We start from the raw sequence: 13,632 nt of genomic DNA on the forward strand, positions 1-13,632 counted from the left end.
TTTCTAACTGAATTTACTTATTTACCTCTGAAAGAACTGAACAGTTCTCCTAGAGTGATTCTATCCTTTCTTTCACACATCATTTTATATTATGTTCAATATAAACCTCATATACACAAAAGTTGAATGAATAATGGAGTTAAAGCTGGCATAAGAATGAATACATTGTCTTACAGGATGCATATAAGCCCTACTACACTTTTTGTTTTACATACTGTGGTTTCAAATTTCTTTCCTCTGCTTAGTCTGAATTTTAATCTACTAATCTCTCTAGTCTTTCTTCCCTGCTTGAAATCCTGAACCCCAGAGACTAGGATTATGTTACTGTCTCCATCACAGGATACAGTAAATATTGGGTGTGTTTGGTTAGGGAAGTGGATGCCTGATAGGTGGGTTAAAGAACTGAGGGAATCAGTAGGTGGGTAGTTACGTATGTGAATGGAAGGGTACAAAAGTGGCACCTCTTCCCTCGCACCAAATTGCTGAAATCCTGGAGACCTAATAGTTATCTGTAATCTCTGGCGTTTTAAGTTTCAGCTTATTGCATTTTAGAGTATGCTTTAAAACTACAAAGCATGGATGTGAATTTGGACTCTCTAATGTCTTAAAAGACATTATAAAAGGCTTAGACTGTTAATTTTATAACAGTGGAACATCTTTGATTTTTCCTAAAATGAATTTGTATTTTATAAATGGGGTGTGACTTTATGGCAAAGATATGACTTCTGCAGAGACAATGAATATCTCAGTATCTGATTGTCCTCATGGAACATCTGTTGATGTGATTTATGATTTTTTAAATAGATAGTGAAAGTGAAAGTTGCTCAGTCATGTCCAACTCTTTGCGACCCCACAGACTATACTGTCCATGGAATTCTCCGGGCCAGAATACTGGAGTGGGCAGCCTTTCCTTTCTCCAGGGGATCTTCCCAACCCAGAAATCAAACCGGTGTCTACTGCATTGCAGGCAGATTCTTTACCAACTGAGCTACCAGGGGAGCCCATAAGACCAATCTATTTTGTTTGATTAAAGTGATAATTATAAATATTGGTTTATCACTAATCTCACATGTAAATTCATAGAGTGAGACAAAAATATGGAAGTCTTATTTATGTAATTTCAGGGTTTTTTTTTTTTTTTTACTGTTTATTAATTCACTTGCTGGTAAGTATTTTTCTTTGTTTTTCTCCAATGACTTTATACTGCTTTTTACATGAATTTTGATAGAGTGTTGATAAACCTGGTAGCACTTCTGTTAGGGATATTATGTATTTTTAGCAGCGTGTTATAATCAGGCAAACTTCAGTTCAGCTTAGGACATTTGTGTTGTCAATTTGGAAATGCTTTGCCAAGCCCTCACAAGAGTATTGACAAAGAATCACTTTTGAAGTAAATCTCCTTATATTTTGTCTAGACTACTAAGTACTAACTACATCTTCTCCGCAGAGAATCAGATTAGGCCAGGAGAGTTTTATGTCTTCATTATGCCATTACTGCAGTGCATAGTGTTTGGATAAAATATAATTTCCTGGTATCTCTAAGTAGGGTATAAATAAGCAAAAACTTTTTAGGAATGATAGCAATTTTATTACATTCACATGAGAACCTCATATATGTGCTTATCAAAATATTTATTGCTATAATAAACCATAAAATTGCTCGATACTAATTAAATAGATGTTACACATTCAGTAGGGTACTAAAGTATTACTGATTTTCATTTCTAGATATTGAGGAAACAAAATAGTTTATTAAATAAAAAATTACTTCTGAGACATGTAACAGTTCAAGGGTTAATATAGATATTTAATCCCTTGATTAAAGGTCTGTAATATCTGCAATATTTGGAAAGCCTTACATAAAAAAATATTTGCATTATTGCCAGAAAGCAATGGGAATAAATGATAGCATTTTGTTTGTTAGCATGCCATGACGTCCCCTTGAGTTACAAGTATATTTGAGACTATAACAATTCTGACGAAATAAAGTTAAATACAGATGAAATATTTTAAGTGACTGTCATCCATTTTTGAGAGTACTTCAGCATCTCAGTATTAAATACCACAATTGTCCTGAAGTTCACAAGGGTTACCAAGATGTGTGGATCAAGTATCCTAAAATTTAAAAAGTATATTCTAGAATGTGTATTATTTTTTTTCTTCACGGGTTAAAACCTATCACATGAATTATTTCTAGCCTTGATTTTTTTCAGTTCAGTGGTTAGTTTTCATGGAGAGGCCAATTTAATCTGTGTGGATAAAAGAAACAGATTATTGGGACTTCCTTGGTGGTCAGTGGCTAGGGTTCCAGGCTCCAAATGTAGGGGCCCAGGTTTGACCCCTGGCTTGGGAACTAGATCCTGCAAGCTCTAACTAAAGATCCAGAACAGCCAAATAAATAAACTAATTTTAAATGCTCTCTATTTCTTAAAGAAAAAAGCAAAAAACATTATTACTCTTTACATTTCATTTGTGTGTTTACTATCCTTATCATCAATCTGCATAAAAATAATTTTATTAATTTTTAGAAGTGATTGAGAAGTATGCATTTAGTACTTGGAGAGGGTACATTATAGTTGAAGAAGAATGTGTTTTATTTCAAGGATTATTGTTTAGTTCCTCAGTCGTGTCCAACTCTTTGTGATGCTGTGGACTATAGCACACCAGGCCTCCCTGTCCTTCACCATCTCCAAGAGCCTGCTCAAACTGTCCATTAAGTCGGTGATGCCATCCAACCATCTCATCCTATGTCATCCCCTTCTCCTCCTGCCTTCACTCTTTCCCAGCATCAGGGTCTTTTCTAGTGAGTCACCTGTTCGCGTCAGGTGGCCAAACTATTGGAGCGTTAGCTTCAGCATCAGTCCTTCCAATGAATATTCAGGATTGATTTCCTTTATGATTGACTTGCTTGATCTCCTTGCAGTCCAAGGGACTCTCAAGAGTCTTGTCCAACACCACAGTTCAAAAGCATCAATTCTTAGGCTTTCAGCCTGTGTTCTGTTCTAGTGCTCAAATCCATACAGGACTACTGGAAAAACCATAGCTTTGAATAGACAGACCTTTGTTGGCAAAGTCATGGCTCTGCTTTTTAATATGCTGTCTAGGTTTGTTATAACGTTTCTTCCAAGAGGCAAGCATCTTTTAATTTCATGGCTGTAGTCACCATTTGAAGTGATTTTGGAGCCCAAGAAAATAAAATAAAATTGATAGATTTTATTTGTTTCCATTGTTTCTCGATGCATTGTTTCCCCAGCACTGCCATGAAGTGATGGGACCGGATGCCATGATCTTAGTTTTTTGAATGTTGAGTTTTAAGCCAGCTTTTTCCACTCTCCTCTTTCATCTTCATCAATAGGCTCTTTAGTTTCTTTTTACTTTCTGCCATATGGGTGCTATCATCTGCATATTTGAGGTTATTGATGTTTCTCCTAGAAATCTTGATTCCAACTTGTGCTTCATTCAGCCCAGCGTTTCTCATGATGTACCCTGCATATGTTAAATAAGCAGGGTGACAATATACAGCCTTGACATACACATTTCCCAGTTTTGAACCGGTCCTTTGTCCCATGACCAGTTCTATTTGTTGCTTCTTGACCTGCATCCAGATTTCTCAGGGGGCAGGTAAGGTGGTCTAGTATTCCCATCTCTTGAATAATTTTCTACAGTTTGTTGTGATCCACACACTCAAAGGTTTTAGCATAGTCCATGAAGTGTAAGTAGATGTTTTTCTGGGATTCTCTTGCTTTTTCTATGATCCATCAGATGTTGGCAATTTGATCTCTGGTTCCTGTACCTTTTCTAAATACAGCTTGAATATCTGGAAGTTCTCAGTTCACGTACTGTTGAAGCCTCGCTTGAAGAATTTTGAGCATTGCTTTGTTAACATGTGACATGAGTGCAATTGTGCAGTAGTTTGGACACTCTTTGACTTTGCCTTTCTTCAGGATTGGAATGAAAACTGACCATTTCCAGTCCTGTGGCCACTGCTGAGTTTTCCAAATTTGCTGGAATATTGAGTATAACACTTTAACAGCATCATCTTTTAGAATTTGAAATAGCTCAACTGGAATTCCATCACCTCTACTAGCTTTGTTTGTAGTGATGCTTCCTAAGGCCACTTGACTTCGCACTTCAAGATTTTGGCTCTAGGTGAATGATCATGCCATCGTGGTTATCTGGGTTGTGAAGATCTTTTTTGTACAGTTCTTCTGTGTATTCTTGCCACCTCTTCTTAATATCTTCTGCTTCTGTTAGGTCCATACCATTTCTGTCCTTTATTGTACCCATGTTTGCATGAAATGTTCCCTTGGTATCTCTAATTTTCTTAAAGAGATCTCCGAAAGTGAAAGTCACTTTTTGCAACCCCATGGACTATACAGTCCATGGAATTCTCCAGGTCAGAATACTGGAGTGGGTAGCCTTTCCCTTCTCCAGGGGATCTTCCCAAACCAGGGACTGAACCCAAGTCTTCTCCCACATTGCAGGTGAATTCTTTACCAGCTAAGCCTCAAGGAAAACCCTAAGAGATCTCTAGTCTTTCCCATTCTATTATTTTCCTCTATTTCTTTGTGTTACTCACTTAGGAAAGCTTTCTTATCTCCTTGCTATTTTTTCGAAATCTGCACTCAGAAGGATTTATCATTCCTTTTCTCCTTTATTGTGTTCATATTTCTTTTTATATTGTTTAGTAGACACAGTGTCATTTAAGATATTGAGAATCTGAGTAACCTAAAAGAGAGTGTTTTCTGGAAAATAAAAAGTTACTTTAAGACATTTATAGTGTCCACAGTTTTACTTCCAATTTTAATTGTAAGAAGCAAACCAAGAAAATATATTCTTTTTTTTTTTGCATTTGAAATCCTTGTTCCTCAACCAGGGATCAAACCCACCCTGCCCCTGCAGTGGAAGTACGAGTCTTAACCACTGGACTGCCAGGGAAGTCCCAATATATTCTTGCTTATGGAAGATGAACCCTTTGTGTAAATTTCCATTTAAAAAGAGAATTGTCACTTTGAACCTTATGTCTTTGAATTTATTGGGATTATCATTTATTAAACTTATTGAGATAATCATTGCTTATCTTTAAAACTCAACCTAAAGTCACTTTAGATATGTAATCTGCTATATGAAATGAAGCACTAAGTGCATTTAATTTTGGAATTCAGCCTTGTCCTGGCAAAATGCCCATTACATTTTTCAGATTATTTTAAAACCTAGTAATAAATTCTGATTCTGAAATAATTGAGTTTCTATTAGCCTGAGAATAGAACACCTCTCCCAAAACTTTTGCCCATCTGCCAGGTTAATCATACGGTTTTAACAGGTGCTTCTCACTCACTTAGCTTACACGAAGTATAGATTGGAAGGAAAATAGAGTCCTACTCTTGGGTACACCCTTAGACAGTACTGGAATATGTAGAAATGTGGCAGTAGAAACTGGACTATGTCTTTGAAGGTTTTCCTTTTTTTTTTCTTTTAATGAAAAGTATTCTGACACCATTACTAGTGCCATATATAAGGCTATAAAGTGATTTATTGGCTGAATTTTAATTGATATTTTGAAAATGTTGCAAATAGTGTATAGTCACTTTGAAGCATGAATTCACACAAAACATATTTCATTTTGAATATTGGATGGCTTTCTTTGATTCCCAGACTCTTTCTTATACCTAATCAGTATTACTTTTATTTTTCCCTCTTTATAGGTAAATGGGGGAAAACTTTAGCTAATTTTTTTCAAGTAATTTTTTATTGAATCAGTGTTTAATAGATTTATACTTTTTCTTCATTATTCGAATCATATTGACCGAAAAAATGTTTATGACTTTGCTGAAATAAAATTTGTTGTAAATTGATATTCCTCTCTCAAATATTTAAAAGTGGGCCTTTTCATTCCATTGTCTTTAGATATTTTTTAAAGATTGTGCAATTTACTAATGATGTGCCAGTTTCTGGAGATGATGTGCTAGCTTCTGGATATTTTGTTTAGAAGATGAATGCAGATTTTTTTGACTCATCAAGATTTGGAGAGGTATATACTCCTCAAAACAGTCACATTTTTCCTTCTGTTATAATTTTGATGACCAAATATATCATAGTTATCTTTAGTTTTGTTATGGCATAAGGAAACCTACTATAAGGATATGTAATTCATTCTAAAATAATCAAGGACTTTTGTAATTAATTTTAAGATAAAATGAATCATCTTTTGGCTTACATGTCACCCATTAATTCTGTATGGGAATTTGATTACTATGTCTGTATGGTTTTTCCTCCAGACAGTTTCTTTATTTGATATCATAACTACTCATCTGGGATTGAATTCTTAATGTTTTACCATCGCAAGTTTAATAAAACTGTGAACTGATTCTATAAAGCTATCAAAAGGCTTGCTTATAATTGAGTCTGTGATTCAGTATGTCTCAGAACTTGAAATATTTTTTTAAATTAATTAGCTGACTTTTAAAAAATAACTTATCCTGTTTCTTTAGATATGCATATCTAACCTATGTTCTCAGGCTGAAAGTTGTTCTCTTTTAAGAAATACAGATGTTTTGACTTGTTAGAATTTCAATATTTAAGCACTGGAAAAGCTTATTTCTTTATAAGTTGATTTTTATAACATGTCTTTTCAGACACACCAAATTAGGTTTTACTTTAGAAATTTATCATGCCTGCTTAGAGCATGCTTACTTAGTCACTAAGTTGTGTCTGACTTTTGCCACCCCATGGACTGCAGCTTGCCAGCTCTCCTGCCCTTCACTATCTCCCAGGTGAAAAGAGGAGAGTGAAAAAACCGTCTTAAAACTCAATATTCAAAATCCTAAGATCATGAAATCTAGTCCCATCACTTCATGGCAAATAGAAAGAGAAAATTCAGACTCATGTTCATTGAGTTGGTGATGCTATCCAACCATCTCATCCTTTATCACCTCCTTCGCCTCCCGTCTTCAATCTTTCCCAGCATCAGTCTTTTCTAATGAGTCAGCTCTTCAAGTCAGGTGGCCAAAGTATTGGATCTTCAGCTTCAATATCAGTTCTTCCAATGAATATTCAGGGTTGATTCCCTTTAGAATTGACTGGTTTGATCTCCTTGCTGTCAAGGGACTCTCAAGAATCTTCTCCAGCACCACAATTTGAAAGCATCAATTGTTTGGCATTCAGCCTTCTTTATGATCCAACTCTCACATCTGTACATGACTATTGGAAAAACCATAGCTTTGACTATCTGGACTTTGGTTGGCAAAGTGATGTCACTGCTTTTTAATATGCTGTCTACATTCGCCATGGCTTTCCTTCCAAGGAACAAGTGTCTTAATTTCATGGCTGCCGTCACTCTGTGCAGTGATTTTGGAGCCCCCCCCCCAAAAAAAAAATAAAATCTGTCACTGTTTCCACATTTTCTTCTTCTATTTGCCATGAAGTGATAGGGCCAGATTTCATGATGTTAGTTTTTTGAATGTTGAGTTTTAAGACAGCTTTTTCACTCTCCTCTTTCACCCATATCAAGAGGCTTTTTACTTCCTCTTTACTTTCTGCCGTTAGACTGATGTCATCTAAATATCTGATGTTGTTGATATTTCTCCCAGAAATCTTGATTCCAGCTTGTGCTTCATTCAGCCCAGCATTTCGCATGATGTACTCTGCATTTAAGTTAAATAAGCAGAGTGACAGTGTACATCCTTGATGTACTCCTTTCTCAATTTTCAGCTGGTCTTTTATTTCATGTCTGGTTCTAATTGTTGCTTCTTGTCCTGCATAGGACTTCTCAGGAGACAGGTAAGGTGGTCTGCTATTCCCATCTCTTTGAGAATTTTCCACAGTTTGTTGTGATCGACATAGCCAAAGGCTTTAGCATAGTTAATGAAGCAGAAGTAGATGTTTTCCTGAAATTCCTTTGCTTTTTCTGTGATCCAGTCTATGTTGGCAATTTGATCCCTGGTTCCTCTGCCTTTTCTAAAACAGTGTGTACACCTAGAAAGTCTTGATTCACATATTGTTGAAGCCTAGCTTGAAGAATTTTGAGCATTACCTTGCTAAGCATGTGCAATGAGTGCAATTGTACAGTAGTTTGAATATTTCTTTGGCATTGCCCTTCTTTGAGATTGGAATGAAAGCTTACCTTTTCCAGTCCTATGGCCACTGTTGAGTTTTCCAAGATTGCTGACATATTGAGTGCAGTGCTTTAACAGCATCATCTTTTAGAATTTGAAATAGCTCAGCTGGAATTCCATCACCTCCGCTAGCTTTGTTCATAGTAATGCTTCCTCTTGACTTCACACTCCAGAATGTCTGGCTCTATGGGAGTGATCACACCATCGTGATTATCCAGGTCATTAAGACCTTTTTTTGTACAGTTTTTCTGTATATTTTTGCCACCTCTTTGTAATCTCTTTTGCTTTTGTTAGGTCCTTACAGTTTCTGTCCTTTATCATGCCCATCCTTGCATAGAATGTTCCCTTGGTATCTCTAATTTTCTTGAAGAAATCTCTAGTCTTTCACATTGTTATTTTCCTCTTGTTTTTTTGCATTGTTCATTTAAGAAGGCTTTCTTGTATCTCCTTGCTCTTGTTTGTAACTGTATTCAGGTGCATGTATCTTTCCCTTTCTCCATTACCTTTTGCTTCTCTTCTTTTCTCAGCTGTTTGTAAAGACTCTTTACCTTATTTGTAAAACCACTTTGGCTTTTTCTTTCCTTTTCCTTTGAGATGGTTTTGGTCACCACTTCTTGTACAATGTTATCAACCTCTGTCCATAGTTCTTTAGGCACTCTCTACCAGATCTAATCCCTTGAAATCTGTTCTTCAAATTCCACTGTTTAAGGGATTTGATTTAGGTCATACCTGAATGGCCTAGTGGTTTTCCCTACTTTCTTCAATTCAGTCTGAATTTTTCAATAAGGAGCTGATGATCTGAGCCACAGTCAGCTCCAGGTATTGTTTTTTTCTGACTGTATAGCACTTCTACATCTTCAGCTGCAAAGAATATAATAAATCTGAATTCAGTATTGACCATCTGATGATGTCCATATGTAATGTTGTCTCTTGTGTCATTGGAAGAGGGTGTTTGCTGTGACCTGTGTGTTCTCTTGGCCAAATTCCATTAGCCTTTGCAGTGCTCCAGTGGAAAATTTGTCTGTTACTCTGGGTATCTCTTGACTTCTTACTTTTGCATTCGAATCCCCTCTGATGAAAAGGACATCTTTTTCTTTTGGTGTTAGTTTTAGAAGGTCTTGGAGGTCTTCATAGAAACGTTCAACTTCAGCCTCTTCAGCATTAGTGATTAGGGCATAGACTTGGATTACTGTGAATGCTGTATGGTTTGCCTTGGAAATGAATCAAGATCATGCCATCATTTTTGAATCTGTCGTTCTGTCAGACTCTTTTGTTGACTGTGAGGATTTCTTCTGTGGGATTCTTGTCCATAGTAGTAGATATAATGGTCATCTGAATGGTTTGCCTATTTCCATCCATTTTAGTTCACTGATTCCTAAGATGTCTATTCTCCTGCTTGCCCACATCCAATTTACCTTCATGGACCTAGGCTTCACTGATAGCTCAGTTGATAAAGAATCTGCCTGCAGTGCAGAAGACCCCAGTTCAGTTCCTGGGTCAGGAAGATCCCCTGGAGAAGGGATAGGCTACCCACTCCAGTATTCTTGGGCTTCTCTTGTGGTTCAGCTGGTAGACAATCTGCCTGCAATGCAGGAGACCTGGGTTCAATCCCTGGGTTGGGAAGATCCCTTGGAGAAGGGAAAGGCTACCCATTCCAGTATTCTGACCTGGAGATTTCCATGGACCCAGTCCATGGGATTGCAAAGAATCACACACGACTGAGCAACTTTCACTTTCACGGACCTAATAGTCCAGATTCCTTTGCAATATTGTTTTTCATAGCGTCGGACTTCACTTTCATCACCAGACACATTTGTGACCGAACACCGTTTGTGTTTTGGCCCAGACTCTTCAGTCTCTCTGGAGCTACTTCTCTTCTCTCTCCCAGTAGCATGCTGGAGACCTTCCGACCTGAGGGGCTCAACTTCCACTGTCATATCTTTTTGCATAAAAGACGTTCATCACGTTCTTGGGACAAGAATACTAGAGTGGTTTTTCATTCCTTCCTCAGTAGGCCACATTTTGTCAGAACACTCCACTATGATCCATCCTTCTTGGGTGATCCTGCACAGCCTGGCTCATAGTTTCATTACAACAAGGCTGTTATCCATAAAGGGATTCAGCATACTGTTATCCTTTTATTTTAACAAGTAACTTGGTTTGAATGTACTTTATTCATGGTGGTAGAAGAGATTGATGCTAAATAATTTGATATTTGTTTTCTCCTTATATGTTGTCAACCTGAAGGCTTGTGAAGTCAAGGTAGATAGGTTAAGAGCATTAAGGTCCTGAGGTTGGGTATTATTTTTGTAGCTTATTATCTATTTTAGCAAGAGCTATACAGGCAGTTTTGATAGCATTGATTTATCTTCAGTGCGCTCATTCTAGATGTCAAACTAATCCATTATGAAATGGGTTACTGCTACTACTAAGTCACTTCAGTCGTGTCCAACTCTGTGCAACCCCATAGACGGCAGCCCACCAGGCTCCCCCATCCCTGGGATCCTCCAGGCAAGAATACTGGAGTGGGTTGGGTTAACCTTCCAATTTTAGTGAAAACAAGTGAGGTACGTTTATAATGAGTAAGCACTGATTCCACCTTCCCTCCCTTTTCCTTTTTTGCAAATGCTCTGGAATAGTAATGGCAAGACAACTTAAGACAGACTACAAAGCTGCTATTTCTCAAGTAAAACTAGAATAGTGCCTTAATTAAGATACTGTTCTAAACTTTTTCTGAGGTATTTTAATGAAATATCCAACAACTCATATACTTTCAAAGCAGTTATTTTCAATTGTTAAGCATATACTTCTGAGCACTGTTGGTATATTCTTGTACCTGACAGAGCTACAGACTTCAGCTTCCATGTGCATAAAAAACACGTGCATGTGTGCACGGGTACAGACACCTCTACCTGAATTCAAATCAGGTTATCAAATAAAACATTAACCAAAGTTTCAGTTCAGTCTGACTAATCAACCCAATAAATAGAATACAGTTTAAAAAAAAATTGATAACGTTGACCATCTAGAAAATGTCAGGAACCACAACTTTCAGTTTAATTCTGGTTTCCTTTATAAGTCAGGAATCTGAATAGCTTGTTAAATATGATTAAAGTAATAATAAAAATTATCCATATCCCTTAAGTTTAATTTTTGTGAATCATTAATTTTTCCCAAATTTAAGCAGTTTCCTCTCTCATCCTTTCACTTGCATTGTTAGGAAATTTTTTGTTGTATATCAGTTTGTTTTTTTTGGTGCCTGTTCCAGGCACTTCATATGCCTCAGTATAGATGTACTAAAAGGAATAAAGAATAAACAAATGTTTCATAAGACCTAAAAAAAGAACCCTAAAAACCAGAAAAAGCATCTTTTAAATCTCTTACATTTGAGGATAAAGGCTTCATGTCTTCAATCCCCAGACTTGAGAGAGAGGAGTAGTAGATTTTAGAGTTCATCTGTTCATATAGTCAGTATGATGTGGAAAATGTCTTTCTTGTTAACAAGTAGAGATACCTCTCTAGTTCAGTAATGCCAATCATGTATTATATAAGTATACATGATGAATTATTGGAACTTTGATACATATAGTTTCCATAGAAGTTGAGTGTTTCACAGACCCTTCCAAGATGACTCACCTAAGCTTGGTCATTGGTATTACAAATCTAGTTGTGTGTGTGTGTGTGTGTGTTTGCGCGTGCGTGCGTGTGTGCGTGCGCGTGCCTGTGTGCTGTGGGTAAGGGTCAGGGAGATATCTAAATAATGGTGAAAATACATTTAGTTTTTGCAAATATGAAGGAAAAGACTGTTCTTCTTAGCTATGAAAACATGAGTATATCACTCACTGTTTTTGTGAATAAGGGTATATTTTGGAATTTTTGTGAAAGGATGAAGCATTTGGATAGGCTTTTAAATGATGCAGCTCTGAATAAATTTCCTGTAAAATAACTTTCTTACTTGAATAATTTCACCAAGGCAACAAGTCACATAATATGTTCCCCTAGAACATCGCCTCTAGAGCTTGGCAAATGTTATCTAGTATAGAAGGACAACCTTTCTCATAAATGCTCTGTGTTCTATCTATAATGTTTCTCCCTAAGATAAAACTTACATGTTTTCCCTCACTCCTCTTCCCATCATCAAATAGAATGTCGTCTATTCATCTGCTTTGAGTGAGTGACCAAGTTGACATTTGAGCTGGCAGTCCCAGGAACTCGACGGCATTACTTCAGTGGTGTGAGCGTGGGGTTATCTTTCCCAAGTGGTGCATAAGAGTCGCTCACAGACTTAAGCTTAGTCTAGACAGTCTTCAATGTCTGTTTCGGTAAGTGGCTCAAGATTATTGGAAAATTCTTTGTGTGTCACAAAATCTTTTCCTCATTATGAGTATCTCAAGAATAAACTTTTAACCTTTGTTAGCATGAAATTCGGAGAAGGCAATGGCACCCCACTCCAGTACTCTTGCCTAGAAAATCCCATGTATGGAGGAGCCTGGTGGGCAGTCCATGAGGTCACTAAGAGTTGGACACAACTGAGCGACTTCATTTTCACTTTTCAGTTTCATGCATTGGAGAAGGAAATGGCAACCCACTCCAGTATTCTTGCCTGGAGTATCCCAGGGACGGGGGAGCCTGGCAGGCTGCCGTCTGTGGGGTCGCACAGAGTCGGACATGACTGAAGCGACTTAGCAGCAGCAGCAGCAGCATGAAATTGACCATGTCTCCCTATCACAGTCCCGAGCTCTGCGGACTGATTCCACACCCTGTTTCAGGGAATTCGTCTCATCACACACCATGTGTGTTGTGGTAGCTTCCACAGCTGTAGATTTAAGCTGCCACTCTAGATCCACCATTTGCGTTCAGCTTAGGTTCCGGGTGGCTCCTCTTCTGTGTCACACTATTCTTAAATTTAGCATGTCCCAAATCATGCTAATCATTTAAACTTATCATTACTTCCCGGTTTTCCCACTTCCTTGAATGACACTTTGAGCCACTTAATGTGGTTAGAGCTGATTTTACCTCCATTTTAGTGTTCTTTACCTTTTACCCAGGTAGGAAATTATCTTCCTGCTTATAATTCTTGTCTTGAAAGCATGACACATCCCTGCCTGTCTGTCTCAAGCCTTACTGCCATCCTGAAAGTCAAATCCAAACTCTTTACCACGTTCTCTTAAGATTTTATATAATCTTACAACTGCTGCCTGTCTGCCTTTTTGCCTATCACCCTGGTTCCCTGTCTGTTCTTCACAGAAGTCAAGTTCATTGCCGTTCAGGACCTTTGGACTTGCTGACGGTTCCTGGAATTGTCTTTTCTCAGATGTGTGTGTGTCTGGCTTCAGCTCTTAAGTAGCTTTCTCACACGCACCAGTCCATCCCTATCACATCATTCTGTTTTAATGATTTCAAGATTAAAAAGACTATTCTTTATTCCAAACTTGCCTTTCCCCAAATTTTTGGTTAATGTCCTTTCTCTTAAGAAATGATAGTATGTGATAATATAGTATGTCTCTGGGCCAGTCCA

At 37.4% G+C, this 13,632-nt stretch overlaps 1 protein-coding gene across 2 annotated transcripts in view; it reads left to right on the forward strand.

Moving 5' to 3' along the window:
• The window catches only part of ARL15 (ARF like GTPase 15), a 466,036-nt gene that overhangs the window by 314,289 nt on the left and 138,115 nt on the right, over window positions 1-13,632 (forward strand). The window contains exon 5 of one of the 2 annotated variants that reach the window (XM_068990590.1): window positions 12,260-12,323. The exons of the other annotated variant lie outside the window; for it this stretch is intronic. Within the exon in view, the coding sequence (XP_068846691.1) occupies window positions 12,260-12,292 (33 nt within the window). The 3' untranslated portion in view covers window positions 12,293-12,323. Of the gene's footprint in view, window positions 1-12,259; window positions 12,324-13,632 lie in introns of those variants that run through there. 2 annotated transcript variants of the gene reach the window in all.

This window comes from Capricornis sumatraensis, chromosome 18 (assembly GCF_032405125.1).
Source record: "Capricornis sumatraensis isolate serow.1 chromosome 18, serow.2, whole genome shotgun sequence".
Classification (NCBI taxonomy): Eukaryota; Metazoa; Chordata; class Mammalia; order Artiodactyla; family Bovidae; genus Capricornis; species Capricornis sumatraensis.